The sequence below is a fragment of the Lagenorhynchus albirostris genome, chromosome 7, assembly GCF_949774975.1.
Source record: "Lagenorhynchus albirostris chromosome 7, mLagAlb1.1, whole genome shotgun sequence".
Taxonomy (NCBI): domain Eukaryota; kingdom Metazoa; phylum Chordata; class Mammalia; order Artiodactyla; family Delphinidae; genus Lagenorhynchus; species Lagenorhynchus albirostris.
This window is the reverse complement of record NC_083101.1, coordinates 20,777,389-20,805,318: the sequence shown is the minus strand read 5'-3', so window position 1 is coordinate 20,805,318 and position 27,930 is coordinate 20,777,389. Positions and strand designations below refer to the sequence as shown.

The 27,930-nt window shown below is 40.3% G+C and overlaps 1 protein-coding gene and 2 long non-coding RNA genes across 4 annotated transcripts; 1 reads left to right on the top strand and 2 right to left on the bottom strand.

The window, feature by feature from the left end:
* Window positions 1–485: 485 nt before the first annotated feature.
* LOC132523424 (uncharacterized) lies at window positions 486–8,608 on the bottom strand. 2 transcript variants are annotated; one of them, XR_009541522.1, is made up of 3 exons: window positions 8,515–8,574; window positions 5,528–5,607; window positions 486–1,562 (listed from the first exon to the last, which is right to left on the bottom strand). It is a non-coding gene; the product is annotated as an uncharacterized LOC132523424 (long non-coding RNA). The 2 variants fall into 2 exon arrangements; XR_009541521.1 differs by lacking the exon at window positions 5,528–5,607 and having other exon boundaries at window positions 8,515–8,608.
* SLC31A1 (solute carrier family 31 member 1) lies at window positions 1,562–26,632 on the top strand. The gene is made up of 5 exons (XM_060154567.1): window positions 1,562–1,604; window positions 19,541–19,704; window positions 20,213–20,285; window positions 21,654–21,822; window positions 23,321–26,632. The coding sequence occupies exons 2-5, from the start codon at window positions 19,573–19,575 to the stop codon at window positions 23,520–23,522; spliced, it is 576 nt and encodes a 191-aa protein (XP_060010550.1). The 5' UTR covers window positions 1,562–1,604; window positions 19,541–19,572; the 3' UTR covers window positions 23,523–26,632.
* LOC132523423 (uncharacterized) lies at window positions 21,164–27,930 on the bottom strand. Its single transcript, XR_009541520.1, has 3 exons — window positions 27,792–27,930; window positions 27,201–27,342; window positions 21,164–21,362 (listed from the first exon to the last, which is right to left on the bottom strand). It is a non-coding gene; the product is annotated as an uncharacterized LOC132523423 (long non-coding RNA).

Genomic DNA, 27,930 nt, shown 5'->3' with positions numbered 1-27,930 from the left:
ATGAATTGAACGTAGGTTTGGGGGGGTATAGTGTTCTTTCTGTTCAGTCACTGAAACAGAAGAATGTCAGAACACAATTCAAGAAACATCACCTGAAACCTGCTATGTATACACGCTGTGCTGGGTGTTGCCTGGGATGAGAAAATGAGTAAGTCATTGTTCCTGTCCTCAAAGTGCTTATACTTGAATAATGGCGATAATTGAAGTATGCAAATAGCCATAATAGAAGATATAGCAAAGTAAGTCTCATAAGTAGAAATGAATGATTGTAGGATAGCAAAGGAAGAAGAGATCAAATCTCCATAGTTTGGAGGAAGGTGTGGGTTAGAAAATGGGCTTTGAAGGTGAGTGGGATTCCAAGTGGAAGTAAGGAAGTAAGGCTTTCCAGGTTGAAGGGAAAAGTTAACTGAAAAAAAGTAAGTCAAAGCAGGGAATCATACAGATATTAGTTACCTGTAGATCTTAAACATTTTATTTTAACTTAAAACTTAAAACATCTTTTTGCCATTCTTTTGACATAAGCCTTTTCTTGGAGTGTGGGTCTCAGGGATCTCCAAACTACAGTGTGAGGGCTAAATCTTGTCCTAGCCTGCTGCCTGTTTCTGTAAATAAAGTTTTATTGGAACACAGCCTTGCTCACTTGTTTATGTATTATCTGTGGCTACTTTCACATACAAGGTCGAGTGGAGCATAGTTATGTGTATCTTTATCTAGTCTTTCCTAAGCTTTCAACTTGTATAGCATAGTAGTTAAAGCTCTGGAGCCAAATTGTTTTGCCAATTTTGAGTTGTATAGGCCTTGGGCATGTTGTTCAGTCTCCTCCTTTGTGAAATAGGGACAATAATAGTATCTAGTTCCCAAGGTTCTTATGAAGATTATATGAGTTAATTCACATAAAACACTTAGAACAGTGCCTGGCAGGTAGTAAGTACTCAGTTAATATTAGCTGCTGCTGTTGTTTTCCTCTTCTCATTTATACTTCATTGCTTTATGTAATACTTTATTAAGTTATATATTTAGAATAATAAACACAATTGGCATAAATTGTTTTGTGAATAAACACAACTGATACCCTCAATAAGCACATAATTTCACTGAGAGGGAGAGCAGAAGTGTTGCTCCCATGATACTGGAGAATAGCCTAGCTAATGTGTGATCAGTTAAACTGGTTAAGAGAGTTCTGTGCAATAGTTTGCTAATAGTTTACTGTTATCTTAAACAGTATACATAGGGAAATAGTGCATTAAAGTTGAAAAGGAGACCAGGGCCATATTTGTCAAATACCTTGAAGGCCAAGCTAACAAGTTTGTACTTAGCCCAGTAGGAAATAGAATTTTTTATTTTAAGTGACCTCAGTCCAGTTTTCCTTTTGATTATAATCTCAATTTTGAATTGAGAAAAATAAATGTTCTAGACTGAATGTGAATAAAATTAAATGACTTCTCTAAAGGTAACAATTTATACCATACTCTTAAGAGTCTCTGATTCTTAAGTCCGTTCCTCTCCTTGTTCCAGTTTGCCTCTGCTGTTGATTCTTCTTTTTGCCTTCCTCACCAGACATGCTGCAAAAGACAAAAAAGATGACATAGTTATCACTGAAAAAAGTAAGTGTTTACAGAGACAGAATGACTTCAACTAGTGGAAGATGTCAGATAAGTCAATAACCAGGCAGCACCCAGATAACTCTGCCATTTAAAGTTGGCAAGCCAGGCATGGTTGGGGAAAAGGGAGGGAAGAGAGAGGGCATGTTGCTGATTGATGCCTGCACTCCCACATGCAGCTTTTAGCATAAAAAAGCTATTAAAAAAATCAAAAGTTTTCTATAGTTTGGGACTAAGTATGAGAAGTCAGCAAGGGTCTGATACTTAATCCATTAAAGTGAGCAGTTTATGTCAAAAGAAATCTTAGAGTAGGCACTGGGAAGGAAATGCTTTTGAAGTTCCATTGCTTTGAGTAATATCATTTCATGATTTAGGTAACATCCCCAAGCGGGGGGGGGGGGGCATCCTTAGGAATACAAAGCCCTGCAGAGAAGGAAAGGGTTGAGAAGGGTCCACCCTACCTCTTTTCCTTTGCACAAAGGCCCTAGGCTTTTGTATACAACCTGCTTTTGTAGGCTGAGGACATTGTGCAATACAGCATAATGACATAGAAACCTGCATTACAAAAGTAAATAAGAGAAATGATTTGGGGGGAACACATAAAGAGCAAAACTTTAGCAACCAGTAAAACGTTAGCGGGACCTTTTTTTAGCCAGTTTGAGTCTTTTCCTAAATAGGTAGTAGAGTTATTATAGAACTATACAGAGTGTTTGTATAATTTTGAAGCAATTTAGAGCATCTAGAATGTATCCGTTCAGTTTATGAAATGAAAGAAGAGGAATGCTTCTAACTGTACCCACAGGCACCCATTCCTGTCTCCTACCTTTCCTAATGGCTTTTTATCAGTTCCCACACAACCCTGTGCATAACCTATATCTTAGTTCATCTCATACTGTATTTTAATTATTTGTATGTATCCCTTCTCCATCAGACTGCGCTTCTTGAGGATAGGGTTTCATCATAGTACCTTCACTCAGTAGGTACACAATAAATTTGAATGAATGAACGAACAAATGAATGAATGAAGAGACCTAGTTCCTCGGGTCACACAGATAATAAACCCCTAGAGCCAGATGTAGAACCCAGGTCTCCTGATTCCTAGCCCAGTACTTTTCTACCATGCCATGCAGCCTCTATCTGAGGTTTTGAACAACTTTTCTCTCAGAGGGAGGGAGGAGTAAAAAAGGAAAAGGTAAAATGTTTTCTAGTTTCTGCCTCACACCAAATTAATTCCCAGCATTCTCCACAGGCAAACCAACAACACTGTGATATAGACGATTGAAATCCCGTATAATATAACTAAATGGAAGGTTTAGCAAGGGGGACCTTTGTCTGCCTTTGATTATAACAAAGAGGCATTTAAAACAATGCTTTGCCAACCTATACACATCTAACTAGCTAGTGTTCTTTAAATCAGGCTATAAGAGTCTGTGTGTTTTAAGTGACATGAAAGTGAGCCCTATGTGTGACTTGGACATCTAATTTCAGAGATTAATTTTGTCCTCTAATGAGAAAGCAAGCTACCATTAATAATATCTCATATTTACTGTACCTTAGAATTAGGAAGTATTTTGACATATTTTATTTGATCCTCACAACCTGTGAGATTGGCAGGGTGGGTATTTTTATATCCATTTTGTAATAAATGAACTAGTACATGTTGAGTTCAGGTGATTTGCTTAATGTCACATAGCTAATGTATGGCAAACTTATGTCTATAGTTCAGAGTCTCTGATGCCTAGTCCAGGGCTGTCTCTACTCTTATCACGCTTTTTATAAAACACTCGGATCTTTACATAAATCATACTTAAGCATTCATGATTAGCATGGTGGAAATGTGTCAAGACTACAAAAGGATCCAGTAAGAGGGGTATGAAAGGGTGCATCTTGGGATTGCTTTATTCCAGGATGTGGCTTAGCCAACAACAAAAGGTATCAGAGAAGTAGAGTATAGTAACTGGGAGATCCACTCCCCATTGGACTTAGGCCCTTCTATCATTGCATAACTAAAAGACCTTTTCAGTTTGTTTGTTTGACATATCAAATTTGAGTTGTCCTATTCGGACCAGGCAAATAAAAGCTTTTCCAAAGGCCTTTGTGAAGAATGTAGTTGTACACTTGATCTTCTTTGTACAGAAAGGTGAGAGTGGCCAAGAGAAACAGGAGCTTCTATATTATTTGCCACTAAAACAGGATACATAAAGCTCAGAAACCCCTCCTACTTAGCTGCTTCCCGACAAACTATCTGGAGAAAGGGGAGGGTTGGGAGAAGTAGCTAGCCTAGTGTTACAGAAGCAACGTACAAGAAGCAGATATTACAGGTTCAGTTGACTAAAGAGTATATTAGCATCATTATTCAATGACCTAGGCCTCAGTTTCCCCATCTGTAAAATAAAGGAGTTGGACTTGATAATTTAATTTTTTAGTAGGAAATATATTCACATGGTTCACAATTCAAAAGGTACACAGGATGTATAATGAAAAATGTTGCGTCAAATCCAACCTACATCTGACCAGTTGCCTTCCTAGGGATCACAGTGTTACTACCTTCTTATTCCCCCATGCCCAGAGGTAGTATAGGTGTTTACAAATAATATGTATACACTTTTTTCCCTTTCAAAACTTTTTACAAAGGAGAGCATATAGTGCCCCTTCTTTTTTCATCTCATAAGGTACCTTGGAGGTCATTATCAGTATACAAAGAGCTTCCTCATTCTTGTTTATGGCTGCAAAGTAGTCCACGGCACATCTTATAATGTATGTATTTTCATTGCAAGATGGCGCTTTGAGCATATCTCGTTTCCTTCTCAAAATCCTAATGAAATGACTTTAAAAATATAAAAATAAGAAAAAGTATGATATTGTGATTTATAATGAATATATATTTGGTCTTCATCCCATTTCTGGCTCAGAGCTAACACCCTTGGAATTTCCTAAGTGACTAGAGCTATAAAGATGTCTTTCGTTGATAAGGTAACTTCTCTGAGGATGGGGGCTAGTTGCCTGTGAAGCCAACCAAAGTGACTAGAAGGTTGGAACTTTCAGCCCCTGACTTCCTGGGAGAAGGGGGGGGCTGAAGATTGAGTTTAATCAACAGTGGCCAAATTGAATCAATCATGCCCATGTAATGAAGCCTCCATAAAAACCCAAAAGGACAGGGTTCCGAGAGCTTTGGGTTTGGGGAACGAGAATGCTTCCAAGTGCCACCATGCTGGCCCCAACCTACAAGGACAGAAGCTCCTTTGTTCAGGACTTCACTATATATATCTCTTCATCTGGCTGTTGATTTATCTCCTTTAATATACTTTGTAATAAATCAGTAATCTAGTGGGTAAATGGATTTCCTTAGTTCTGTGAGCCACTCTAGCAAATTTGTAGAATTCAAGGAGAGGGGATTGTGGGAGCCTCTGATTTATAGCCAGCTGATCACAAGCACAGGCTTGCAACTGGCATCTGAAGTGAAGAGCAGCCTTGTAGGACTGGGTCCTAAATCTGTGTAATCTGATGCTATCTCTGAGAAGATAGTGTCAGAATTGAGTTGAATTGTAGGACACCCAGCTGGTGTTGGAGAATTGTTTGGCAGTGGGGAAACCACCCGTAAAAAAAGTATCCTTGGGGCTTCCCTGGTGGCGCAGTGGTTGGGAGTCCGCCTGCCTATGCAGGGGATGCGGGTTTGTGCCCCGGTCCGGGAGGATCCCACATGCCGCGGAGCGGCTGGGCCCGTGAGCCATGGCCGCTGAGCCTGCACATCCGGAGCCTGTGCTCCGCAACAGGAGAGGCCACAATGGTGAGAGGCCCGCGTACCGCAAAAAAAAAAAAAAAAGTATCCTTTATCATTAGAAAACAGAGAGAAAGAAGCCTGAAACTTCGAGACATTTCAAAGAATATAAATGCAGATTGGAATCAAATTGAAACAAATTACTGACCACCTGATTCTTTATAGGTGAAGAACATCCTTCCCTGTGAAGTGAAGTGGATAGAGTTCACTAGCACACTCTGAAAACTCCTAAAATGAGAACAGCAAAGGTTAGAAAGAAAGGTTAGCTATGGAGCAATGGGCGAAGGACAAATCAAAGGATTTGGGGAATTATACCTATGCCAAGTTTAGAAAGAACAGTAGATTAAGAAGTAACGGTAATGACTATGTATCGAGGGCTTACTGTGTTTAGGCACTGTGCTAAGTTGGTGTTTAAATGCACACTGTCACGAGGTAGGTGCTACTGTCATCCCTATATTAGAGGAAACTAACTTACCCTCTTAACCACTATGCTGTTGCCTCAGTGAATTCGTAACAATCCTGTGAGGGAGGCTACTTTTTTTTTTTTTTTTTTTTGCGGTACGCGGGCCTCTCACTGCTGTGCCCTCTCCCGTTGCAGAGCACAGGCTCCGGATGCGCAGGTTCAGCAGCCATGGCTCACGGGCCCAGCCACTCCGCGGCATGTGGGATCGTCCCGGACCGGGGCACGAACCCATGTCCCCTGCATCGGCAGGCGGACTCTCAACCACAGCGCCACCAGGGAAGCCCGAGAGAGGCTACTTTTATTACCTGATTTTAGAGCTGAGGCCCAGAGATATTAAGTAATTTGCCCAAGGGCCCACAACCAGAAAGTGCAGTTTTACTAGTTAGAGAATAACTTCCTTGCATACTTGGAAAGCCGCCATAAAAAAGAAAGAGAAAATATCTCTTCTGCCCACAGTTTCCTCCTCATGTTTTTTTTGTTTGTTTGTTTTTAGTGACCTATTCAGGATCTCTAACTGAACTCTCATTCTCAGAAATGCAGGAGTTGATGGTTAGGGACAGGCCCTGGAGTGCTCAGCTGGGAACAAATCTTAACTTCATTAATCATGTTGGGAACTATATACAGCATTTTCTTCACACAGAAGGTTTTTTGTTGTCTTATTAGTCAGCAATAAAGTCTGTTTTTCTGATAGTTCAATTCCTGTATTTCACAACTAATCTAGAAAAGTAGAACTGTAGAAGATATATAACTTCCCCTTCATCTGGAACTCAGATTTTATTCACACAGTGGGTGAAAGAAACCTCTCTCAAATCCCAAAGATGAGCCATTTGGTATTAAATTTAGTGTTAGCCCAGAAAGTTCTTTGATTAGTAGGTGGTGGTGTGTGTAAATTCTAAGTGAGACTGGGCAATCTTTGTGCCCTTTTGGAATATCAGAATAAACAAATGTCTTATTTTAGTTCCTGGTTGAATCTTGACTTTCTTTCTTTTCTTTTTTTTTTTTTTATCTCCCTCTTCTTAAACATACAGTCGTTAGAGCCTGTATACTATATCTATGTTGTACATCTCTGTAATTCAGAACTTTGGTTCTCAAATTTTAGAGCGCATAAGAATTGCCTATATATCTGGATATATACCTAGAGTCTGAGACCCCATTCCCTGAGAGGAGATTCAGTAGTCTGGAGTGGGGTCCGTAATTTTCATTTTTAGCCAAACATCTCAAATAATTCTGATTCAGGCGGTCCTTGGACGATACTTTGAGAAACCCTTGAGTTAGGAGGGAAGCAATTATCATTTATTATTTACTATGTATGTTATTAATGTGCCAGTCGTTTTCATATATATTTTTACATTTGATGTTCAAAAAAATTGTGAGATTTTATTAACCCAGGTTTCTGTGTATGTATTATCCCCACAAAGTTTTAGTAACTTGTTCTGAACTCCAAAGATGGCATGGCATTATGATACTCAGCAGTGACTCCAAGAACCAGGAGGGCTGTTGCTCTTAGTATTTCTGCTTTAGGTATTTCTCAGAAGAGATGATTGTATAAGATTGGTGAATTGGAATATATTAGAAAGTGATAGGAACAGTCTGTTAAGTTAAAGCCACTGAAATGTTGGAATGTCTAAAGCATATCATCTAATATTCAGAATGTTCCTAGAAAAGACAAGTATGCATTTGTTCTTCTTTGAAACGATATTATACACACCTAAACTTTTCTAATTGAAATAGGCCCTAAAGATGAGTTATTCTATTTCTTCACTAAGGAAATTGTGACCATGAAGATTAAATTGCTTAGTGTAATGGAAACACCCGGGCTAGAACCCGGGTCTTATTTTCTTTCGAGTTGTAATAATTATAAAGGTTAAGGTAGGCTACAACCCATACGTTGCCTGAGAATTACTCAGAAGACTATTGAATCAACGGTTGAGAGTGATGACTCTTTGTGACATTCACCATTTGAAAGTTCACACAGAGGCATAATAATTAAATGTGTTCTGGTATTTTAAAGGAGTAGAATAAATGGTGACTTTTTTTAACGGTGACATTTTTATGAGTTATTCTTTAAAAGTTCTGTTTCTGACACTGAAAATATATAGTAGAATGGCATTTGGGGCTTTTGTGAATTTTAATGGAATGCTGAAATGTGGCCTGAAGCTCCGGCTATGTGGAAGTCCATTCTCACTTAGAGCTACAGAGGCAGAGCAGCCAAGAATACTGCAGGTCATAGTTTTAACACAAATTGTAGGCCATAGCATGGTGTAAAGTATTGCAAGACACAACTACTCTGGAGGTAGATAACAACTAGATTTAGCTCCTCCTGGACAACTTAATGGGGTTTATAGACTTGACAGTGCCCTTGGATAACTTGATCTTTGTTTACCCCAAATGTAGGGAATATTCACTTGTGCCTCCCAATAGAAATAGGTCTACATTTCTTTCTAAGTTCCCTAAAAACTATAACTGTTTCCTTATCTCAATTTTTCAGAATTGCCCCCATAAAGTAAAATAGCTACCTTTGTGTTAAGAGACAGGGACGCAAGTAGTTGGGTAGAAGTACAATGATACAAGTAATAGGTCACCGGACTTGAGGTTAGAATCTGGATTCTAATTGCAGACTGCCTCGAGACTGACTGACACGTGACCTTGGCTAGTCGGTTAACCTCATGTACCTCAGTTTTCCAGCTGTAAAATAAGTAGCCATTCTTGTTTAATCCAGGCCTGTCCTTCATGTGGAGTTAGGTCTAGAAACACACTACATTGTGGTAGCTCAGCAGAAAAACCTGAGAACATGCCAGAAGAGAAAATGAAGTTACTATTGGGCCCAGACTTAAAATCATTCAATCAACAAATATTTATTGAATACAAACGTAAAAGGTGTATTAGATTGCACATAGCCTAACGTAGGCCTTAGAATGCATTCCATAAACAAGATGTGAGTAGTTTTCTTCAGCCTTGTTTTTGAGCACTCATAGAACATAATAATAACAGTAACTCACAGAGTAATAATAATGCTTTTATGTATGTTATATGGTCTTTTTTTCTCTCTCAGTATTTCTTGCCATTCATTATCTTATTTGAATCATACAATAACCCTAAAGGAGAACAAGACAGATGTTATCTCATTCCCCTGAGTTTCGGATGAGAGGTTAAAACTCAGAGATCAATAGTGGCTCTCAAAGAAGTAGGGTGATTCTGCCCCCCAGGGGATATTTGGCAAAGTCTGGAGACATTTTGGATTGTCACACATGGGACAGTGCTACTGTCATTCAGTGAGTAAAGGCTAGGGATACTTACTGTTAAACATCCTACAGTGCACAGGACAGCTCATACAGCAAAGAGTTATTCAGCCCCAAATGTCAATAAGGCTAAAATTGAGAAACTGACATTGGTGTTTTATCCAAAAGAATACAAAGTGACAGAGTTGGATGAACCAGAATCCAGATCTTGGACTCAGTCTAGTATATTCTCCACTGCCCTTAGCATTAAAAACTGCAGTCACATAAATTCTGGACTTATTGCCAATGTTTCGTGGAGGTGTGAGTGAAAAGTGGGGTTTGTCATGTATCACTGTTAAAGGTTTCCATGTATAGTACAGATTGTATAATCCAATAAAAATCTACTAAACACTTGCTGTGTATCTTACAGTCTGCTGTCCATGTCCCACAGGGAGCTTAGTCTACCTTCGTCATATTTTTTAACTTATTGAGCAACTACCAAATTTGAGTAATTTACCCAAATGGTATTGAAATCTGGATATGGCCCCTTTAGCAGCCTCTATGCATAGTACCTACTGCCAACCTAAAGACTCATGGGACTTTTATAGGAAATGTCACCAAGATACTCAGAGAGAAATTAGCAGAGAGGATTTGGATCTTATCTGACTCCAAACTCATGCTCTTAACAATATTCAGTAAGCTTAACTCTCTCCTACAAAAGGTGATGTGTGACTTTAGAAGCTTTTACAACCCAGGACAGTCCTTGTAGAATATCCTTCAGTTTTGCCCCTCAAACCATTAAATAACCCAGAAATTAGAAGGTTCTTCTAATCCTTCTAAAGTTTTAACAGATGTCTTTCTGGATTCTGGCAAATTAAAGGATTATGGCCCATGGCTCTGTAGGGGATTTTTTTTTTTTTTCCATCTGTGAATGCCTCACAGAAAACTTGAGCAGGAAATATTATTAGGGAAGAACAAATAAAAGCCAGTTATTCTACACATCAAAGTATTCTGTTAAAATATAAATCTGGCCACATCACTCCCCTGCTTATTACGCCTAAATATCTTCCACTTGCCCTTGGAATAAAATTTAGTCTCCTTTAAATGACCTATAAGGCCTTCTTCAGTATACCCCTTCTGCCTCTTTCTTCAACTTCATTGGCCTCTCTTCTCACTCAGTGTGTTCTATTCATACTGACCTTGAATGGCTTTGATTCTTTTCTTGCCTCAAGGGTGCTATTCTCTGCTCTTCTACCCAACTCCAGTAATTTATCAGTCTGTTTAAATGTTGCCTCCTTAGAGAGGGCTTCTCTCCTCTCTCCACCTAACTGCCTCCATCTAATTAGTTCTTTTACTGTTATTCTCCTATCACAGTACCATGTTTACTTCCTTCATATTACTTATCAAATTTATAATTATATATACGTATACATATTTATTTTTTTCCATATTTAATGAGGATTCCTCCTCTAGAGTAGGTTCCGCAAAGGCAAGAATCTTGTCTTTTGCAGCTGGCTCCTTGTAAGTAGGTATGAAACCTACATGGGTTTTGTAAGAATTAAATACATTTTGAGTGAGTGAATATTTGTCCAGTGTTCTTCCAGGTGCAGTAAGGAGGTATAAATTAGTTACTTGCCCTCTAAGAACTTGCTGTGTATATGTGGTATTTTTTATCTCGTACTTTAAGAACTGTAAGTCAAATTTTCCATAAGAGAAGATTGCTAGGAAAATTCAGAAAAGAGAGAGAGATTTCTTCTGTCAAGAATTCAAGGAAAACCTCATAGGAGAGGTGGCATTTTAACTCAGCCTTAAAGAATGAACTAGATTGTAAACTCAAAAGAGCAGGGGCCGTATTTTACCTTTATCCTACTTCTGACACATTTTAAGTGCACTGTAAATGTTGAATAAATAATGATAGGATTTGCTCATATTCAGAAGGGGGGGGCGGGACTACAGAGAATGACACGGCCAAAAAGGCATACAAGTGTCAAAGTACTAAATTTATTCAGGAAAATTGAGTAAATCAATTTCGGTAGAATATTTGAATGTGAAGAGGATGAGATTGGGATAAGGCTGGAAAGTAAATCTGTAACAGAGACATAAATGCCACACAGTGAACATAAAATAAGTATATCAATATGAGAAGTTGGAGGTGAGGATACTTATGTGCCTCTTTGTAGAGAGATTAGTTTCTAGGAGTACAACCTAAAATGCAAATTACAGCTTGAGAAATACATGCAAATGGTATCTGGACACTAGTGTAGGTGGGAGTACTGGTTCTATTATCAACACCATCACCAAAAAATAGCAAAATGCAGGCTCCTATGAACCATCTCCTGTACTTGGCTTGGCTGGAAAGAGAGTGTTTGTTTCCTTATATTTCTGGAAGGGAAACATCCCCAGGGATGTGTTTGTGTTTTTTACGGTTTTTTTCCCTGTAACTGATTTCTAATCTCATAGCGTTGTGGTCAGAAAAGATGCTTGAAATTATTTCAATTTTCTTAAATTTACTGAGGCTTGATTTGTGACCCAAGATGTGATCTATCCTGGAGAATGTTCCATGCGCACTTGAGAAGGAAGTGTAATCTGCTGTTTTTGGATGGAATGTCCTATAAATATTAATTAAATCTATCTGGTCTATAGTGTCATTTAAAGCTTGTGTTTCCTTATTAATTTTCTGTTTGGATGATCTGTCCATTGGTGTAAGTGAGGTGTTAAAGTCCCCCACTATTATTGTGTTATTGTTGATTTCCTCTTTTATAGCTGTTAACAGTTGCCTTATGTATTGAGGTGCTCCTATGCTGGGTGCATTTATAATTGTTATATCTTCTTCTTGGATTGATCCCTTGATCATTATGTAGTGTCCCTCCTTGTCTCTTGTAACATTCTTTATTTTAAAGTCTATTTTATCTGATATGAGTATTGCTGCTCCAGCTTTCTTTTGATTTCCCCTGGGTCCCAATGCGCACACTACTTTGTGTGTGCCCTCCAAGAGTGGAGTCTCTGTTTCCCCTAGTCCTGTCAAAGCCCTGCGGTCAAATCCCGCTAGCCTTCAAAGTCTGATTCTCTAGGAATTCCTCCTCCCGTTGCCGGACCCCCAGATTGGGAAGCCTAACCTGGGGCTCAGAACCTTCACTCCAGTGGGTGGACTTCTGTGGTATAAGTGTTCTCCAGTTTGTGAGTCACCCACCCAGCAGTTATGAGATTTGATTTTATTGTGATTGCGCCCCTCCTACCGTCTCATTGTGGCTTCTCCTTTGTCTTTGGATGTGAGGTATCTTTTTTGGTGAGTTCCAGTGTCTTCCAGTCGATGATTGTTCAGCAGTTAGTTGTGATTCCAGTGCTCTCACAAGAGGGAGTGACGTCTTTCTACTCCGCCATCTTGAACCAATCCTCCTGTTTCTTATATTGTAGTAGCTTGGTCCATTCATGTTTGCCTGGAAGGCATAGATGATTTAGAGATTGGAAAGTGGGTATTTAAAAAATTGAGTTTGTCCTTAGCATGCTTTCTCTTAAAAATGATAGCCCTCCATTATTATACATATAATTCTCCATGTAATCAGTTCCTCCAAGACAAACAGGCTTCTCATCTCCTTTGCTCAGCCTGAGCAGCTTAATAAGGTGGAGTGGACATAGGGAAAGATAAAATTTACGGTAGAAGGGGGTGACCTTGAACCAGTATCCGGAAGCAAAGCCTTTCTTCGTCTTATTCTGATTAGAATCGAATCACAGGTTTGCTTTCTGTCTTTTCTGTGGATAGTTAGAAAGAGATTCTCAGGGCAGCTCCTGAGTTATCGTCTTTTTTTTACTAAAATAGGTATTCTTAGCCAAGAACTATGTAAAAGAGCTACTCTCACTAATTTATAGCTGCTCTTTTATTCTTCTAAAAACTTGTCAGTCCATGGAGCATTTCTTATTTGCCTAGATCATTGGCCGTTCATAAATGAAGGCCCTTTAAGTTTTAAGTGTAAGTGTTTGAAGTCGTTTTCCCCTTTGTGTCTCTGGAAGTTGGTTACTTTTGATGCATCCCATTAGTCTGATGTATGAGTAATACAGCCACATAGACTCTGCTTATTATTTGAATATGTAGACTGTGCATAGGTTGGTTTCTTTCCACAAAAAGTGCTTTCAAGGAATCCTGCAACTGGTTTATTATCTTTGCTATTGTTACTGCTCTTGCCTGATAAACAGTCATTTGTTCTTATGTTCCCTTAAGGTCATTATTACTGAGAACTTTTCAAGGGCAAGCATGGTAGCCAGGCTTAGATGACAAGATGGCTTTGGCCTAAAATGGCTTCTCTTATATCAAAAAGCTATATCTGGCTCTTTTCTCTGGGGACTCCCTACACTATCTGCTTACAGTAGAGCTCACTTTGGTAAATGGTGAAGAAAGAGAAAATAATATTGAAATCTGCAAGTAATCACTAAATTAATTCTCTGCCAGGTCTATCAACATCTTTCTCATCTCAACCCAACCACTGACACAAAGAAAAGCAAGTGAGAATTTGTTGTTGTTGTAGATGATCCCTTGGAATTATTTTTATTATCAACAAAGGCACAAAGTTAGAAGAGAAAATGGTAGCCTTAGTTTTATTGAAGGAGTTTTAAAAGGATAAAATCTAAGTTTTCTTTCTTTCTTTTTCACTTTTTTTGATGGTAGTGGTAGTGATGGTGGTGGGGTTTTGGCAGTTATTCTCCAGAGTTCTGTCTTTATAAACCTGCAATTGTAGCAAGTGCCCTATCAACTCCTATCACCTGCCACATTTAGTCTGGGGAGAACTCTGTGTGTGTGATTTTTAAGGTCTTTTCCATTTCCTCTTTCCTTATTGGCCTGACTTATCTTCTCACTACCTCTACTGCCTCATTTTACTGAACTGTTTTTAGTACACTGATACGGCAGAACTTTGGGAGTCAAAAGTTTTTGCCAGTTCTGGCTAGAACCTGTGTAAACCTATGATTTACTCAGCCTGATACTTTTTGGAAATGAAACTGGTGTAAGTATCCTTATGATTACTGCACCTCAAGAGGGACACAAGCCAAGGAAAGGCAGCTAAAATATCCAAAGCATGGTGTGGTTATATTCGAACAATTATGACCACTTTTCTGCCAGTCAATTTGGAGTAAGAATATGAGGCCAGGGCCTAGAGGATGAGTGGAACAACATCATAGCCATCAACGGGAAGGGTCTTCCCCATATATATTCATCAAATTGTATTTCCCTTCCCTGGGAACTACTACATTTTTTTCTAAACAACTCCAGTGTATTGGCCTGGAATGCCAAGTTATGGAGAGGCACCTAAGCCCTATTTGTTATTGCATTATATCAAAGTCTCCCCTTTATTCCTGCATCTCCTTTACCACCTCCCTCCCCCAAAGAACAACATAAGTGCAGAATTCATAAAGCCATAGGAGAATTTCAAAGTTCACCTATAGAGGCACTTGAAACAAAGCCAGAGCCATATCTCAGAATATCTGCTGGCCCCATACAGGTCATAAAAAGGCAGGATTAGTCCAGTGAAACTTGATCACATGAACATAGCCCATAAGCATGAGTCCCTGTTTATGGTAGTATATTATCTTTGACCTTGAATTTCCCCTATCTGTGCTTGCCAAAAGCTTGTGTCATCAATCATAAATAATGACTACAGAAAGCAGAAGAGTGACTAGATAGATTTCCCTTTGTTTAATGTTTTTACAAATCAAAAAAGGAACATGACCCTAATCATTTTTTTTAAATATTTATTTGGTTCGGCCAGGTCCTAGTTGCGTCAGGCAGGCTCCTTAGTTGCAGCACATGGGCTCCTTAGTTGTGGCTCGCCTGCTCCTTAGCTGTGGCATGCGAACTCTTAGTTGTGGCATGCATGTGGGATCCAGTTCCCTGACCAGGGATCGAACCCGAGCCCCGTGCATCGGGAGCACAGAGTCTTATCCACTGTGTCACCAGGAAAGTCCCGACCCTAATCATTTTAAGAATAAAAACTTTCTGGGCTTCCCTGGTGGCGCAGTGGTTGGGAGTCCGCCTGCTGATGCAGGGGACACGGGTTCGTGCCCCGGTCTGGAAGGATCCCACATGCCGCAGAGCGGCTGGGCCCGTGAGCCATGGCCGCTGAGCCTATTGCTCCGCAACGGGAGAGGCCACAACAGTGAGAGGCCCGCATACCACAAAAAAAAAAAAAAAAAAGAATAAAAACTTTCTTCCTTATCATTGAAGTCAGGAAAGACTGGAGGCATTCTCCAAAAGAATTATCTGAGACTCCAGATTACATCTGTCTGAGCTGGAGGAGAGGGCCCATGTGGCAGATGTATGACCACTTCTGTGTAGTCTTTCTGTGGGGTCTAATCTCCATAGTCCCTATGGATTATTGTTTCTTATTCATCATTGTGCAATACCAGGAAAATAAAAGAGAATTTGAAGTTTAGACTAAACCTGTTAGAAGTAAGGTCAGTGCTAAGACTCAGAATGGGTATCAGAATTTAGCCTTCTTGCTAATTCCCTAACTTCTGTCTATAAATTGATATTCATTTTTCTAGAGATGCTAGATTTTGCAAAGAATCTGGCCCTCTAGTTAAGCTTTACAATGCGTGTGTTGGGGGGGAGTGTTGGCAGGAACAGAGGAAACTTCTTTTTCATGATCCTCAGAAGTAGACTGAGAAGGAATTAGACCCTTGAATACAAGGAAATTTTGAAACCTATTTTTATAAATACTGCACCATACTTACTAAATGGAGGAAAGGGGAAGGCAGAAAGAAGTGCAAGCTATATGGCATTCAATGTAGAATGTGCCATTTCATTTTCCATATCTAATAGTATTCAGGGCAATACAAACAAGTTGGCATATAGCCAACTTCAAGTACCCAGCTGAAGTTAAATGTTCCCTAAAAACTGAATAGTGTAAAGCCTTCCTGAGAAATAAAACTTCTCACCTATTTCGTATGAACAAATTTCCATAGAAACTCATACTTGATTTTTTTCTATAGCCAATTCCTAGACCATTTCTCTTCTGTTTCCTTAAAAATCAAAGAAGTTTTCTATGCTAGAAGAAGGAGCTATCATGAACTATCCACATGTGTCGATAGTCACTTTGTGGTCTCAGGAGACAGGATAGGCAGAAAGGGGCTTGCAAGTGGTCTTGGCTGGCATACTCTGCAGGAGAGAAGCTAACAGAAAACTGACATTTGCCTAGGATTCTGTTATAAGAAATCCATTGTTGGGAATTCTCTGGCAGTCCAATGGTTAGGACTCCTTGCTTCCACTGTAGGGGACCCAGGTTCAATCTCTGGTCAAGGAATAAGATCCCGCAAGCCGCATGGCGCGGCCAAAAAAAAAAAAAATTAAGATAAAGGCTTTTTGTTTTTTGTTTTGTTTTGTTTTTGCCGCAGGGCATGCAGGATCTTAGTTTCCTGACCAGGGATCGAACCAGTGCCCCCTGCAGTGGAAGCACGGAATCTTAACCAGTGGACCGCCAAGGAAGTCCCCTGATAAAGGTGTTTTTTTTAAGAAAAAAAAAAGAAGAAAGAAATCCATTGTCCATGGGCAATGAAAGGAAATAGATTCTATTCCTGCTCTATTTCCTAGTATATTTCAATGTGAAATGTATCCTACAAGATGACATTTCAAAATAGGTGCATACTTTGAAAGGCATTCTTGAGATTCGGGCATATGAATTACTGGGTCACTGATATGTCTGAAGAGATTTGATTATGGATCTTCACTGAGCAGGTGTCTCTGATTGGTAATGAGGTGCCTGAACAATTAGGAACCTTGGGTCTTCAAAAAAACCTGTTGATGGGAAGACTATAAAAGTTTATCAGGGAAATCAAGGGTACAAATCTTTAGTTTCTGGTGCTGTGTTCTTGCCTTTTTAATTGGCCTTTTGCGTTTCATCTTATGCCCCAAAATGAAAATTATGACTGTTCAGTTTCCCCTTCTAGCTTTTAGCCTTGAAGCTCCATGAGGAAAGAGTCTATGTCTGGTTCATCTCTGTATGTCCCTCAGTCTCTTACACCAAAAGGCACTCCACCAATATTCACTGAATCAAAGGTCAGGATTCATGTTGATAACATGAAATGAAATTATCCTTTATGGTTTTCTTATGATATAATCATTTTCTAGACCCTTATTAGAAGAGAACAAAATTTGTGACTTCTACTCTTTATGAGGATGTGCTATCAATTTTCTTGGCAGGCAAAAGTATTTTCATTCTTATTTCACTTTATTTGCTTGGTTCAACATCATAATTTATGATCACTCAGATACCAGTGATCTCTCCATCCTACTATGTTTCTTTATCTGAAAACTGCTGTCCTCTTACCATTTGTTCCATCATTGAAACTTTGTGTGTGCTCTCGCTTGTTGATTATTTGTGTGTGTGTGTGTGTGTGTGTGTGTGTGTGTGTGTTTTGCTGTTCGCTATAAAACCTTTGTGGACAAAGATCTTATTGTGTCTCTCTTTGTACCTCCAATCTAGTCCCTTTATGGCAATGGTATTAATAATACCAGCTTGTCCAGCTCCCCAATTATGAAGTAATAAAGTGTCTGGCATGAAAGTTATTTAAATTCAGAGTTGAATTTTGATTATCGGTAACTGATGCTTTGCCTTTTCCTTTGCTGGAAATAAGAACCTATTTTTTGAATTAATTAATTTATTTATATGTTGGCTGCATTTGGTCTTTGTTGCTGTGCCCGGACTTTCTTTTTAGTTGCAGGGAGTGCGGGCTTCTCATTGCAGTGGCTTCTCTCGTTGCTGAGCGCCGGCTGTAGGCACGCGGGCTTCACAACTAGGCATGCCACAACTTCAGTAGTTGTGGCATTCGGGCTCAGTAGTTGTGGCTCGTGGGCTCTAGAGTGCAGGCTCAGTAACTGTGGCGCACGGGCTTAGTTGCTCTGCAGCATGTGGGATCTTCTCGGACCAGGGCTCGAACCCATGTCCCCTGCATTGGCAGGCAGATTCTTTAACCACTGCACCACCAGGGAAGTCCCAATAAGAACCTATTTTTTAAGCTTGCTGCCATAGTATCATAGGATAGGAGTTGAAGAGGGGAAAATAGATGGCTGAATATTTGTGCTTTTGATTAGACATCCAAGACTCCCTGAATCTGTATAAATTTCCTATCTGAAGTTATGCTTCTTTTCAACCTCTTAGTGATATTACCATATTACCGTGTTTCTTTCCATCACAGCACTAATCGCCTCATGAAAGTGTTCTGTTTACTTTATTGTTTCTCCATCCTGTACCTTGTTTGTCTTATTCACTGTTGAATTACTAGCACTTAGCTCAGAGTTTGGTGCGTGTAAGAGCTTGATAATTAATAATAAGAGGCACACTTAGGCTCATGAACATGAATATCTACTTGGAATTTCTAAAGCACTCTTTCCTCCACAAACTGGAGTTGAGGGACACTTAAGAGAATCCACCAACAACTCCCTCTCCACCTTCCTCAACTTCCCACTCCCCACCCCAGCTATAGGAGTTTTTGCTCCTTGGATTATGTCTCAGATGGACTTTTGCAGTAAAATAGTGAAGTGATAGTAAAGACACAAGAATGAATGTGCAGGTTGTCTAGACTTAATTTAATAGCGAATATCCAATTTATACCTTGTTTTCAGTGTTCTCAGCTCTAATGCCCTGCTGGGATTGATACTGTATCTAAATTCAGGGCACACTGCTTGCCTAGGGCAGCAATAGACCTTTTCTTCTAATTTAAATTAGCTGAAGGCTGGTTGTCCTATATGTGAAAATGTATTCTTAATATCCTGATTGAACACAGGCCATCCAATTAGGTGAATTATCTTGAAATACTTGCTTTTTATCTACTGACATTTATGATTAGAAAAGCAGTTAAATTTCATTAATGCCATGAATTTGTCCACTATTACAAATTGTTTCCTGCAACCCGAAGAAGCTACTTTTCTTCTCTTTATCTCATGTTTAAATTTGAACATACATTGAACATATCTAGTAAAGGAACGATTCTGCAGAATGAGTTTTCTGGTAATGTATAACTGATTCACTTTGCTGTACAGCAGAAACTAACACAACATTGTAAAGCAACTATACTCCAATAAAAATTAGTTTAAAAAAAAGAGTTAGGTTTCTGAAACCCTACATGCAAATCCCTTTTGCCACAGTCTCCAGAGGTGATCCCTATTAGTACAGTTACTTCTCTTTCCATCTGTATATTATAAAAAATAATTATGAGTAAAGAGGCTAGGAGAGCATGTATTCACTGGCTGACATCCCACATAGACAATTTATCAAGAATCAAGATTTGGGGACTTCCCTGGTGGTCCAGTGGTTAGGACTCCGTGCTTGCACTGTAGGGGGCACAGGTTCGATCCCTGGTCGGGCGACTAAGATCCTGCATGCCGTGCGGCTTGGCCAAAAAAAAAAAAAGGACAAGATAAAACATCATGAAAATTTTGTTTTCAAATCAAGATTTTGTATTTTTAATTATTATATGTAATTCTTTTTCTTAAAAGAATCTTCTGCTGACTCAACTTTTCCCGGAAAAATGGGCCATTTCCACCACGTGGGGATGAGCATGGGGATGAGCAGTGGGGACGACAACAGTACCATGGCACCTTCTCACCATCACCCGACCTCTTCAGCCTCCCACTCCCACGGTCACATGATGATGATGATGGTAAGTGCCACAGGAGAGGCTGCCCAGGCCCTTTCCCACCCACATGGGGAATAGAAATAATCGAACTTTAGGACTGGAAGATGATTATCTTTAAAGATCAATTTACCAATGAGAAAAAACTAAGGTCGACCTAGAGAAGTCAAGTGATTTGACCAAGATTATATGGCAGGTTAGTTTCAGAGCCACACCAGAACCAAGATTTCTATGGTTCTTTCTTCAGTATTCCTTTCTGTCAAAAATGACCTTTTTCTGGATTAAGTTCTGGTCTCTTACACTTTGTGTAGAAAAGAGAAAAAGACAAAAGTTGACGGTGGGGACAAAGGAGAATACATGTGGAGAAGTGCCTGTGGTTAATACTGTACTATAATGAGGGAGAAAGCCTCCCACTTCAGTGAATGCCTCTTATTACCCAGAACTGCTACTTTTAAATGTTCTAAGCTTCTTGACCTGAAATTCTCACGTAGAAGCTTCAGTTGTTTCTAATTGACACGTTTTGGTTTCCTGGCAGCCTATGACCTTCTACTTTGGCTTTAAAAATGTGGAACTATTGTTCTCTGGTTTGGTGATCAATACAGCTGGAGGTGAGTAAGCCATCAGGTTTTGTTTGAAGGTGACACTCACATGAGAGACAGTGACAGAGAATCTGGAAACCCAACACCTCTTCCTGCCATAATTACTGAGTCATTATGGTTATGATCGTAACCATCTTGCTTCCTATTTCCTACCTGGAAGGTAAGGATACACGGTGCTTATTTTGGTCCTACAGTAAACCTCCCTTAAATAGCATGTGTATGTTTTAGAATTTCTGAAACATAATTTAGATACCAGGTAGGAGTCTTTTGCAGACCATTTCCTTTCATCTTTTTCCAGAGTGTTTCCTTGTTTGATAAATTATTGCTCTTGGATATAAGACTATAGTCGAAGCTCAAATGACATGAAAAGCATATATATACATACCACAAAATAACCCTAGCTTAAAAACTATTAATCAAGTACAATCCTTCCAGTTTACAGATAAACTAAACTTCAAATAGTGAAATGATTAGTCCTAAATCCCATAAAGTTAGTATGTCAGAGCTAGGACAGGGACCTAGGGCTTCTATTCCTGCCTAATCCAGTTCTCTTTCTAGCTTACCAAACTGGTATACATCATTCCTGACTCCTTGGCCCATCTTAGGGGCAGTCCTAGTTTTGGGGTACCTAATCACCCAGTTTTTGTGTGTCTATAATGTTGAGTTGGTGTGCCTTAAATTCAAATTGCACAAGTTCAGTAGTCAGGTGGACCACTTTAGGTACAAGATAAATCTTTGGACCCGCAAAATCAATTTGTTTAGGGAAGAAGGGAAGCATTTAATTCAGGTAGTATGTTAAATCAGTTTTGACTACATTCATATTGGTACCAGTGCTTCACAGTGTGAAAGACCTAGATTGAAACGCCCATTCAAGAAATTGTCAGCACTTTAAAATAAGTTGTTTTATTCCTCTTTTGCATATTCTACATTGTGTGTTTCAGTGTGACAAGCTAATTTAATGACATCAAGCAGCCAGACCAAAAGGTTATTGTTGTTCATTTTTTTTGTATCTTAATCAGAAAATGAGTATGATCTGCAGTGGAGGCAGTAGTCCTCACTGACACCATCTTAGTTCTTCTCTTCCATCTGTATGATTGAAGAGGTAACAATATAACATACTCTGAAATTAAGAGTAGAGAGTAGCAGTTTTTCAAAATTACCTGGCAGTCCAGTGGTTAGGACTCGGTGCTTTCACTGCCATGGGCCCAGTTTCAATCCCTAGTTGGGGAACTAAGACCCCACAAGCCACGTGGCATAACCCCCCCCCCAAAAAAAAAGTGTAGCAGTTTTTCTGTGTTGTCTTTCTAGCTTGGAGAGCACACCAGCTAATGATTTTGCATGTTTGACATTACCGCCATCTTTTCCCTCCCTACTTAGAAATGGCTGGAGCTTTTGTGGCAGTGTTTTTACTAGCCATGTTCTACGAAGGACTCAAGATAGCCCGAGAGGGCCTCCTGCGCAAGTCACAAGTCAGCATTCGGTACAATTCCATGCCTGTCCCAGGACCGAATGGAACCATCCTTATGGAGACCCACAAAACTGTTGGGTAAGAATATTGAACAGATCCAGATGGACGTTCTGGAGAGCTGAATCAGCTAAATAGGAAAGCAGCTATTTTATTAGCAACAGCCCTCTTCTTGAGTTAATGATTCTATATGACCTTGATCAAAACTGTTTTTGGAGGCTTGGGGTTGTGGGTCATTAGCAGGCCAAAAGAGGAATGATAGGAACCCTTCTGCTAATATGAACATTTATTCCAAATTTTAAGTATTGGTCACTTTAGAAGAAGGAAAAGAATCCATATTTTAACATATTAGCCAAAATAATAATAAAGTTAAGAAATTTCAGGTCAGGGTATAGAAGAATGGCAGAATCCAATTCATTCCTTTCTATAAAAAGTTGTGCCTGCCCAGCTCTAGTCTCATTTTGTTACAATGTAAGACTGTATTAATGTCTGTATTCCACCTAAGCAAGTATATGGATGACTATTGGTTTTTCCCACAGATTGGCAAATGCTTAAGATTTAGTTATAATAGAAATGTAGGTCTTAAAGCTAAACTGGAATTCAAGGAATCCTATAGACCAATGTCCTGTTCTCAAGTAAGCACAATATTATTTATTCCAATTGTACCAGTGATTGGGCTTATTGAGGGCCAAGCATTGTGACTTAACTAAGGTGAGAGAACGAGTAAGTGACAAAGGGGATAAACAGCCAGGTCTCCTGATCCCTAATTAAAAACTTTCTACTGTACCACCCAACCCTCAACTCTATTTCCAATTTTTTTTTTTTGGCTGCGTTGGGTCTTCGTTGCTCCATGCTGGCTTTCTCTAGTTGCGGCGAGCAGGGGCTACTCTTTGTTGCGGTGCGCGGCCTTCTCATTGCAGTGGCTTCTCTTGTTGTGGAGCACGGGCTCTAGGCGCACGGCTTTCAGTAGCTACAGCACGTGGGCTCAGGAGTTGTGGCACGCCTGCTCTAGGGTGCTCGGGCTCCAGTAGTTGTGGCGTGCAGGCTCAGTAGTTACGGCGCATGGGCTTCGTTGCTCCACGGCATGTGGGATCTTCCTGGACCAGGGCTCGAACCCGTGTCCCCTACACTGGCAGGCGGATTCTTAACCACTGCGCCACCAGGGAAGTCCTCTATTTCCAATTTTTTAGAGTATGAACTCTGCAAAGGTGGAAGGCCTGAGAAAGTTCAGGCAAATAAGTATGGGAGGATGTGGGTCATCCCTTTCAGTATCCAAGGTGGAGGTAAGTCAGCTTACTCCTCCTTCCTCTCCCCTCCTCCTGAAGAGCATTCCTCCTGCTGCCATATAATCATATCTGGCCGATGCTTATTAACCTCACAACCCTATCATGTTTCATTTCCAAGGACAATAAACAACCTGCAGAGACACAAGTACCCGTGAGTTGCCAGGGTGGCTGTGAGAGAGTCCAGCTCAAGCTGAGCTCGTGACTACAACTGTTGCCCCTTTCTCCTGATCTGCATGCAGAGCTGCCTGAATACGCCTGGGGCCCTGACTGTTGTGTCCCTGTTTACTCTCCAGGCAACAGATGCTGAGCTTTCCTCACCTTCTGCAAACAGTGCTGCACATCATCCAGGTGGTCATCAGCTACTTCCTCATGCTCATCTTCATGACCTACAACGGGTACCTCTGCATTGCTGTAGCGGCAGGGGCTGGCATGGGGTACTTTCTCTTCAGCTGGAAGAAGGCAGTGGTAGTGGACATCACAGAACATTGCCATTAACGTCTAACGCTATGGTGTGGCCTTATCGATTGCAGTGGAAAGCAGTTCAAGACTGGAAGACAGGATTCCAATCTCCTCTTCTTACTCCTTATCTCCTTACACACACGCACGCACACATGCACACACACCTGCTCAACAGAGGTTTAGCTTACAGTCTCTGAGCTAAAGTGGTAACCTCCCTGCCTTTTTTCCCTAATGAGCTGAGTTTCCCATTTCTCTTGAGGTGAAGCCACCCATGAGATGTCCTCTCTTCCCCCGTTATCTTAGATCCAAATTATATGTTCTTATCTAATCCAGGTAGCTTTCTATTCGATGGCTTGATCACCTGCTTCCTTTTTTAGTCTTCTGTTCTTATTTTTTAACAGTTTGCGAATTTGGTGGGTTTTTCCTGGGTCAGTGATGGAAATGGATTAACTTTAGCCAGGATTGATGGCAGGTGAGGAAAAGTCTTGCCCAGCTAAGCCCAGAACCCAAACTTAACATTTAAAAATACGTTCTAGTCTTTGGACTCAATGAGTGGGAGACAGATTGTGCCTTTCCCTAGGTGTGAAATGTTGCACTGAAATCTCTGTAGGGGGCGGAGAGGTGGTTTGAGACTGTATAAATACAGGCCCAGACCTTGCAGGAGTGTGCATTCTTGGGGGGCTGACTCATCAACTTGTGTTCCCACTTAACATTTTGATTAGAATGAACTTGTCAATCAAAAAAAAAGATGACAATCAATTTGAGAAAATAGATATTTTAAAATGAAACCATTGACATTTTACTTTGACTTGGTACCTTCGTATGTCACAACTGAAGTAAGCGTTTAAATAATTTTCTCCCATTATTTTCATGTGTCTGCCTCTAAACCAGTGGTTTTCAAACTTCAGCATGCATCAGAATCACCTGGAGAGCTTGTTAAAGCCCTGATTGCTGGGCCTCGACCAGAGCCCCCAAATTGGTATTTTTAACAAGCTCCCAGGTGATGTGCCTACTGATGATCAGGGGACCACACTTTGAGCATCTCTGCTTTAAACTGAGGGAGTATCACCTGGTGGGTGAGCTACCTGGTACTGGGCACAGGAATTTGACTTGCTATCAGTTGGTGGTGTTTCTGGGCTTAACTCATGTACTAAATGCTGCTGGTCAATACTTAATCATTCCACAAACATTTATTCAGCCCCAACTGTGTTTTTGTGCCCAGGCACACAAGCACAAAGGGCTGTAGCCAAAGTAACTTTTATTAGCATGTGTGAAATCACTAGTCCTTATTCTTAAAGATCTGTAATTTCTTGGAAATGGCTTGAAGGTTGAGAATCTTTGATCTGCAATGTAAATGAGCCAGTCATGGGCTGGAGGGGCAAAAGCCCAGCCCTCTCTTTGGAGAGGCCTAGGGTGTGGTCGGCTGATGGGCATCCACGCCAACACCAGGCAGAGCCTCACTCTCTGCATGACCATCTTTGTTACTCTCGGGGGGACTTAATTAGATCACAAGTGGCCAAAAATACTTTCCTCAGTAAGAATCACATTGGATTTTTATTCTGTTGTTAGTCTACACCGCAGTCTTGTTCCCAGTCCAACCTACCTCTGTAAAGTTACTCTTCCTGTGCTGGTCTATTAAATCCTGCCCTCCTTGGTGCTAGACTCCAGTTGTGCCTCAGGGCAGGAGAGACAAAACACAGCTATCTTGTTGGCCTCTTGTGGTTTTGAAGTTTGTACTTTCTCTGTTGGTGCCAGTTAAATATTGGAGGGCGAGAAATGTGTACTTCCATGGCTTTGAACCAAGAGAGGGTTATGAGCTTACTGGATCGAGCTTAAAATCTAAGAACCAACATTTAGAGTTTTATGTTTTTCTCTCATTCCAACCCCTTGTAGTGCTGATACTTAGCATAAGTAAAGGGAATGACAGGTACTGATAAAAATCCAACATTAAGGTACAAATAGCCTGTTATTGCCTCAGAAGCCAAGGAATAATAAAACCCTGAGAAATCAATGTTTAGTAGTGATCCGGGTACTCTCTAGAAATCTTGACATGATCTGTTATAAAATACCCTTTCAGGAACAGGACCTTATCAGTAAGGTAAGAAAAATCAAGGCCAGTTTAGACAAAATGCTGTGAATTTCAAACTCTCGGGAGAGAAACATCAGTTTGGGATAAGTCTTCAGGTATTCAAGATAGAGTCTCATGAAAAACCTGAATTGTAGTGATCTTGAGCTAGGTTGCCAAAGGAAGAAACTAGCGAGGAAAAAAAAAAGTAAAGCTTAAATTCTATCTTTCTTGAGCTCTTGGATCGTGATAATATAATCATCTTGTTGACTTTCATTTCTGTAACCCTGTTCATTTAGAATTTAGTGCCTGACTTCTTTGTTCCTTTTGAATCCAAATTCCTTTTCCTCCTGTTCACAACTATTAGAAGCTGTATCCCCATATCTTTGGCCCCTTATTCTGCTCTCCTTTTCCCTTTCTTTCAGTTTTTTATCCCATGTGTCTGGTTTATTAAATCTCCCTCACCCTCCTGATGCAGTGGATAATGCTGTGCAGTAGATGTGGATATAGATACCAACCAGAAGTTGTAAAACTTGATAGAGACCCTAAGCACACTTTGAGGAGCAACTGTCCCACTGGAATTTCTATAAGGCTGAGTAAGGGGCTACCTGGTACCATCCACAAAGTTACAGCATCTTAGGTGCCGTCTCCAATCTATGCTGGAAGAACACTCAGCCCCACACTGCCCACAAGCAGAGTCCTCTCTGTCCACCAGGGAATTAGAGATGAAGGTTTCTTCACTACTTCTATGGTAGGGTTGTCTGGAATTCCCTTTTAGGCTGTGGGGTACTGGTTTTGGGTTCTAGCCACAAGGGTTCCTTGTAGAAGCTGGAAAGGGAGTTAGCAGGGAGTACACTTTCATGTCATTTAATGTTGATCCTGCCCTCTCCAGCTGCTTCCTTCAGAAGATACACCTAAAGATACAGAGTCCGCATCTCATATATGCCTTAATCATTGGGTCTACAATTAATGTTGACTGTTTTAGATTGTAAGCTCCTGGAGGGCAGTATTGCTGTAGTAGGAATGTTTTAACAGTGTCATGTGCAAAAGAACAAATAAATATTTTGATTTTGTGATTCTATGCATGTCTTCTCCCCAGAGTGATATCAGAATAAGTGGTCTCATCATTGTTCACATGGAGTCTGGTCACTATCATCGGTTTTTCAGATGTCCATCTTTTAGGTGGCGTGATCCCTTTATGTTTTCATCTCACTCTCCTCCTACTCTCCTACTCTACATGACAAGCCTTGAACATGCCAGAAGATCTACATGACCTTTTGCACAGGAGACAGGGTCTTCATGAAGCTGCAGTATCTCAGTATACCAAGGATTCCTGAATTTAAAAGCGAACTTGTCATATAATCGCTTCCCTGTGTTTATGCTGTCAGGTGAGAGGCTAGGAGTTGGCCCTGCCTGTCTGCTTTCTGCCAGAATGGTGGTGTTTTGTGCCTTTCCCGTTGGCCCCAGATGGGCATCTTGCCATTCAGCACCACTCCTAGACTGTAGTGTGATGAACATGGGCTTTGGAGTCAGGTACACCTGGCTTTGACTCGTAGCTCCACCACTTCCTAGAAGTGTGACCTTAGGCAAGTTATTTTAATAATCCCTAAGCCTTAGTTTTCTCATTTATAAAAAGGCAATAATAGTACCTATTTGAATTAATCTCCTGATTATTGTCACTCCAGCTTTCAGGAAAATGAAAGGTACGTGCTTCTGGCTGCAGTTGGTATCTCTTCACAAGCACTTGACCATCTTCTTGGGTTTGGGCAACCCAGAAATGAACACTAGGACCTAAGAAATAAAGAATCGATACATGTGATTTCAGTGGTGTCAAAAAAGATTTACAGGGAATTCCCTGGTGGTCCAGTAGTTAGTACTCTGCATTTCCACTGCAGGGGGCACGGGTTCGATCCCTGGTTGGGGAACTAAGATCCCACGTGCCGCGTGGCACGGCCAAAAAAATAAAAAGATTTATAGCTGCTCAGATTTATTACTAATCTGGTAATTGCCTCATTCTTTATAAATAAAATAGCATGGATATTTCCTGAGAACTGAAACAGCAACCTCTCACTCTACCCCGAGGGAGTGAGACCTACTAGTGGGAGACCAGGAAAGCAGTGTAGCAAGGAGGTTTAGAAGCGCAGGTTCAAAAATCATTCTGCCCAGGTTCAAATCTCAGCTCTATCCCCTAACAGCTGAGAATTAGTTTTGCCTTTATAAAATTAGGTTAAAGTACTCACCTTGTAAGAGTTAAAGATTAAATGAGATAATCTAAAAGAAAATAAAAAATAAATGAGATAATCTGCATAAAGCACTTGGTACAGTGTCTTCCACCCAGATTCCTCTTGAGTATTGGTATCAGGAGGCACCATGTTTTCA

Excerpts from the sequence above, each read along its gene's own strand:
- SLC31A1 (XM_060154567.1), top strand. The coding sequence starts at position 19,573 with ATGGGCCATTTCCACCACGTGGGGATGAGCATGGGGATGAGCAGTGGG. Across the intron at positions 20,286-21,653 it reads GGTGATCAATACAGCTGGAG|AAATGGCTGGAGCTTTTGTG; the intron begins GTGAGTAAGCCA and ends CTCCCTACTTAG. Across the intron at positions 21,823-23,320 it reads GAGACCCACAAAACTGTTGG|GCAACAGATGCTGAGCTTTC; the intron begins GTAAGAATATTG and ends TTTACTCTCCAG.